We start from the raw sequence: 6390 nt of genomic DNA, 5'->3' as shown, positions 1-6390 counted from the left end.
CAGAATGACCCTGACTGATTTCTCTTATTCAAGCGAACATGCTTACCTCTGTTCCTGATTTCGTCCCAGAGTGGCTTCCTGTAACGTCTACTAATGGTTGTTTTGTATTTTGCAGTCCCGCTATTGACACATTCCCATCAGGTTTGCTGTTTGATGTAATTTCTAAATTATGGGCAGCTTTTCCTGGGTTGTCTATAGTTTTCAAATCAAGTACTTGATCCTCATTTTCTTTGGAGACGGTTTTTACCAGATGAGTGTGCACCATTGACTCTCCTGAACTTTGGACATCCTCCTCCTCTTCGTCTTCCCCGCTTTCAATCGCAGAGTCATCCCTCGATGTGATTGTAAATTTACCCGTCAGTAGCTCCGTATCACTGAAGACACCATAACGCAAGTTTCTTTGGGCCTCACGGCATTTTTGGAGTTGATCCTGTTGGTAGAGCAGTGTCTCCAAGTCAAAACTTTGACGAGTTGACGCCTTCGTATTTATGAGTCGCGGTATTGGCTTGGACTTTAGTGTTGGTTTGACTGGGTGAAGATAGCGAAGTTTTGGGTCTCTACAATAGACACAGTATTCTTGCTTGCACATATACACTCTCAGAAATGGTGTTTTGTGAAGTATGATCAATGCAATCAAATAATGCGTAATGCTAGTTAATATAAGCACTAAAGGTAGTCGTAAATCACTAGTTTTGTTTGACTGATAGTCCAAATCAATATTGATTGTTCAGTAGTAACTTGAGCGTCAAATTTGAGATGAAACCAGGCGTCTCCTGCGTCCGCAACCATCACGTACATGGAGCGAATAACGCTGTATATTCCGAATTAAAAGCCAAAGCCATCTCCGCTCGCGTCGATATTCCTTCCTTTGTTCATGCACTCCGGATTCCCAGTGAAACTTTCCTGACGTCTAAGATTTTTATCACCCAAGAGGTTAGTTTCTGCTCCTGTGAAATAACTACAAAACTCTAGGCGCAGCTTCCGTCCCAGTGGAATGGCCAAGCATTGCGCCCAAAACATCACTTGATTGTGTTGCGGCCAATTAAATGATCGGCTGTATAGAATTACGAGACAGACTATTCAGTTACTAGTCTCAGTTCCAAGAGTGCCAGAGCAGAGTTCTCTACACTGAGAACAAAATAGAAGTATAACCGTAAAGAAGAAGTTATTCTAAAGAAGTGACCGCCACATTTTAAATGTTTTCTCAGTTTGCGCCGAAGGCTGCACAGAAAACGAAGTGCAGACATCCTTTTTTAAGTGTAAACACAACTTCAGTAGAGCGTTTTACTAAATAACGACCGCAAGTAGGTAGGAAAATTTCAAGAGCACTACAACAAATATAAGCTCTCCTCATCTTCACTATAACCTCATTTGACCCTGCAAATTGCTTCAGGGTTGCTATAAAAAAATTTTAAACCAGCTACGTCGCCTTCCTTACACTAAATTATGCTGAATGCCAGTGTTTTTTACAAAAGCTGAAACATGCGACACATCACCTTGACACTGCTGAAAAGAGATGATGAATGTTAGTATGCAAATGTTTTGTTGTCAACTATTTCATTTGTTCTGCTGATCAAAGTGCCAATTTTACCTGTCATACGCAAACATTCTGGATTACCGTTACTGCACATTTTTGCTCCACCAACTGAAGAACTGTGTTTCCAAGGTGCACCCCAAGTAGGTTACGGTCAGTTTCTCCCTGACTGTAGAGTTTTCAAAATCAACAGACTGTCCATAAAGGTTCATTGCTTTCGGTTATAATCTTGTGATTGGCGGCAGCCTGTTATTTAGCCTTGATACGATGTTGGTAGGCCTAGGGTGAAACTTCATAGAACCTGTACAACTGCACTCCCCGGAAAAGGGGAAACAATTAAGAGACTGTAGGTCCATTTTTGATCTAGGCCCAAAAAATCCTATCAGTAGTATCCTCATTGGGAGTGAACCCATTTACAGTACATACATCTACACTAAGGATAGTCGCAATCCGATTCCTCTTGGGTTTCATTATATAGGCCTACCTGTATAATACGCGTCGAATATTCGCAAGTGGAGACGGTTCAACCTGTCTGGGTGACAATTCACTTCTGATTGCCGTGTCGTCTCTTGAGATCGATGTTTTTAGCTTCGAAGCACACGTCCTAATACTGGACGTTACGATATCGTAAAAGCTCTGTAGGTTTGAATCTACCTCCTCAATCGGTCGCAAGTGCGTGCTGTATGCCCGCGCATGGCGCCTTGCCAAGGGAGAAGTAGGGATACCGGTGCAGGCATGATCGGATTCTCTCGATGATGAGCCTTTAGTGGAAAGGTCTTCCGCACTGGAATTTAGATAAAGAGGTAATGATCTAGCTCCAAGGATGATATGGCTTCGCGTGCCCACTGGATGTCTTTTCAGACCGGATTTGGGGAGCACAGGCATTCGGAGCCAACCGTGCGGTATGAGGCTCTTCGTACAAGATGGCGAAGTTGCCTTTTCATTCATGAGATATGCGCAGCTATGAACACTTGAACGAAGATGATTCGTATTTCGAAACTCCACTCCCGTACGATTCTGATCCTGGTTGACCACCAAGTTAGGTGAAGGAAGAGTCGTCAAGTTCAGCTGACCGCATTCGTCAGGATTTCTACTGCCACCCGGAGGTGAGTCATATGGCAGGGGAGTTAGAGCTGAACAAGCATCATCGTTAGCGGGAAAGAAATGGTGTTGCACTAAACCTTGATCTGGTATCGGGATGATGGGTGTTGAAGATGCTCGAAGCATGGATCCTTCAAGGACAGGCTTGACGTATGCCTCAAAAAATGCTTGGTTTGGTTCATATGGCTGAAAATGTGAAAAACATGGTGATTCAAGTTGAAACAGAGATGACAAATGCTAACAACAATCGGAAACACTTTAAACGGCATTATTCATGGGTTCCGTCAGTAGGTGAAATAGTTCCAATACATGAAAGACACAAATCTACAAGCGTAAGGAATCCATGTGGCATTAAGACGCAATTCTACCGCAACTTATGCATAAACTTAGCATGCAAGTCACATCTGCCCTTATACGCTTCACTCCTTATTCTTGCCAGTTTCGTTGACAGGTGACCCGGTGAACTCAACAGTGTGAATCCCCACATCCATTGGTAAACTGAGGAATTCTCGGCATACATACTCACAGAATAGTAGATCGGACATATTCTGTATTTCCTGCAACAAATTCTGTCAGATAGTATTGTGCGTTACGAACTCATCTGGCTACCTGCCACACAGGTATAAGTAGTATCCTGCTGTGATATAAAGTTGGATCTTTTACCAAAACCATGGAACCTCTCTAGGAGAATCACCACCCTGTGCAGTGTCTATGAAAACCCAGAGCAGAACACTGTAAGATGATTATTTTCACACATCCAAGTCAATTGCAATCGGAGTGGCTGTAACGTACAGGAGGGATGAGTGTAGATATATGCAAAGAAAATATCGTTTGTCAACAATTCAATCCGCAAACGCTTACTTTTTACCAACCTCCTCGGAGCATGCTGGTAATATCAAGGTATGGTCAGCTGCGGAAGTCACCGAAAAGGCTCAAAAGTGCTTAAAAAGACATTGGCTGGTAATTTACATGGTAGTGATTTGACAACTTATTGGAAGCTCGAATACTCACGCGTGAAATTTTGCAGCGTCCGACGTGACTAGTTTAGTGCAGAACTCGCCTACCAAGAGAAAGTTAAAGTATGCAGTCTAGTTCGTAGACCATGTCTGCGGGACTACGTGTAAAAATGTTAGGTTAAGGAATTACTGTTGGTTACTCGCATCACCTCATTCGACACTACTCCCCGATGATCGTAGACACTAGGCAACCGATGATTAAAATCAACATTTATTACACATCAATCAAAAGAAACCAAAGGACTACTGAATCCAAACTTCAAGAAAGCATTAATTTTGTGGTTCGTATATTTACATGACCACGACGAATAACAACTGCCAAATGCCCAAGCATATGCAAACCTTTTTCAAATGTGTAGTTACGTTATTCGATTGCGCTGCGATTAAATCTTCGTAATCTAGGGACAACACTTGCACGTCTACTGCCAAACCGTTTACGTCCTTTAATGTCAAATTGTCTACTGATCTGCGTCTCCAAAGAAATTTTTACCGTATAAGTGGATTTGGCACTTTGGATTCTCAGAGTATACAGAGGTGTCATTTTGCAATCACAACATCTACACCAGGTGTCCAGCAATACTCAAAGGGTGCCGAATAAAGTCTGGCTTTTAAAAAATTTTCTGGCAATCTTCTTTCCACACACCAAAAATGCATCGGTACCAACTTCCCAATGAAGGTGTTTGCGGCAAAAACCATAGAAAATTTGTTCAAAAATTACTCACATGATCACCAAACCACGTAAGGCTTGGCGGTGTTGCTGGTTCTAAAAGCTGTGTGGAATGCCTCCTAAAACCTTGAGATACAGTCGCTGCCTCTTGTTGTACAATCGCTCTGCACTGATGCGCCAAACCGTCGTCAGCAGAGGAGCATGTTTGAATGTCATCACAAGTCATGTCGGGTGAATCCGGTGGCAAAAAACGACAGTGTAAACATGGAAAGATTGGTTCTGATGTGAGGTCCTCACCCACAGAGCTGTGATGATCAACAGGCGTAACATAATGATAGCCGCCTGAGCTAGTTGGATTCATTTGTCTGGTAAATTTTGTGGGGACCAGACAATCCAACTGTCCACTTGATTCGATGTGCACGTCGTCCGGTTTCTGTTGCCCAAACTGCGGACAATGTTGCCGAACAATGGAGGACAGTTTATAATTCTCACGCTCCAGATTCGATATGCGGTGCTTTAAATAACGACAGTCCTCTCGTATATCCTGAAAAGAATGCGGAATAGATTATTAGCTGCCGAAACTTGAAATATTTGTAGTACCACGCAAGGGATAAGAACTTACGTTCTGAGCAACATTAGTGTGTACAAGAACGCTGATGAGTTGCCGAATCTGAGAGTCGAAATGTTGTTTCGCGCGTCCCACCCCGTAGACAAAAGTTTTTCCATTCTCTGGATGTTCCGTTGGAACGCACACGGGTTCATGTGTGTGTAAACTTTTCACAAATGGTTGAATCTTGAAAAAAAACGCGAGAAAAATTGAAACTTTTTATTTTTTCCCTTTTCAATACTCACGGTTTGTTATTTGATTGATTCGACCCCACAAAACTAGAACGGATCGATCAGTTTCCTTAGGATTTCGGTACTAAAGTTCGCCATCCATTATTTCCACTATTTCTGAATAAAAATATTTTTCTTCCGAAAATATCATGCAGGTTGCCACATGTACGAGAGAAAGACAGGGCACCGTGCTACTGGCAATCATCAAAAACCAAAGTAAAATGCTGACCGCTCAGCCAGGCCACAGCTAGCAGGGGCATGAATCATCGACATCACCTGCCACAGAGCACGCCACCCTAACCCGTGCCTTTATTATGTTTGTAATTATCTGATGAGCTCCTCTCTGTTGTTTTGTTGTTGTTTTTTCCGTGTCCTACAAATCCTTCGATTCTACCAGGTCTTTTGCCACTGATATGTCTATAAATCATCAAGTTTAAACTAGACGCTTGTGTGGTTTTGTAGGTGGGNTGGGGGGGTGGGTGGGTGGGTGGGTGGGTGATAGTGCTGAACTAGATTTTTGAAAATCTATGCACTTCTTTTGATTGTACCACAAACACCGGGAGCCAGATGACGTACAACACGAACAGAGTGAAAGGAAAACAACAGACCTCGGCATATGGGGATAAAGAGTCTAACACTATGGTGTTTGGGTAGAAGAGATCGATCTGAAATATGCCTGAAATAATGAAAAATGAAGAGTTTACGACTGTTAATTAGTGGCCATATGAAAACTGGAGTGAATCAGTGCGGATTTTGATGAAGCACCACTGCGGCCACCAGCAGCTCGATACCTCACCGTTCTATTTTTTGGGGTACTCTTTTTGTCTCGTTACTTATTCAAACACTGAGTGCACAGTGCATACAAGTCATATTGGAAGGTTGGACGACGTGCTTACATTGGTATTTGCACAGTCGGTAGCCAGTGAAAAATATCAAAACAATAAAAAATACTTTCAACGTGACTGCGTGTGAATATTCTCAAACGTCCTTTTTTTAACAAGTCTCCGCAGAATCTGCAATCCCCCGCATCTAACTGTGGCCGTGTTCACTGATAACGTTTCATCCGAAAATACCAGAAATGCAATGAACTTCCGCATTTTCTCAGACAATCACGAAGATATAAACAACCCTTAAATACGGCCTATCTGTCTCGGATCTGCGGATGATTCACTGTTATCAGCAAAGGAATCAGGACGCATAGTCTGCAAAATCAAGACCGCAGTCGTCTCTACACT

The 6390-nt window shown here is 42.7% G+C and overlaps 1 protein-coding gene across 1 annotated transcript; it reads right to left on the bottom strand.

Moving 5' to 3' along the window:
* Positions 1–46: 46 nt before the first annotated feature.
* Positions 47–4862, bottom strand: T265_15471 (hypothetical protein; the record flags this gene model as incomplete). Its single annotated transcript, XM_009178286.1, has 3 exons — positions 47–557; positions 2019–2821; positions 4374–4862. Coding segments are annotated over 3 exons (1803 nt in total), but the record flags the coding sequence as incomplete, so codon positions are not given.
* Between the last annotated feature and the right edge of the window lie 1528 nt (positions 4863–6390).

Source organism: Opisthorchis viverrini (assembly GCF_000715545.1).
Source record: "Opisthorchis viverrini unplaced genomic scaffold opera_v5_533, whole genome shotgun sequence".
NCBI classification, from domain to species: domain Eukaryota; kingdom Metazoa; phylum Platyhelminthes; class Trematoda; order Opisthorchiida; family Opisthorchiidae; genus Opisthorchis; species Opisthorchis viverrini.
Note: the sequence above shows the minus strand (reverse complement) of the source record. Positions and strands in the feature narration are given on the sequence as shown.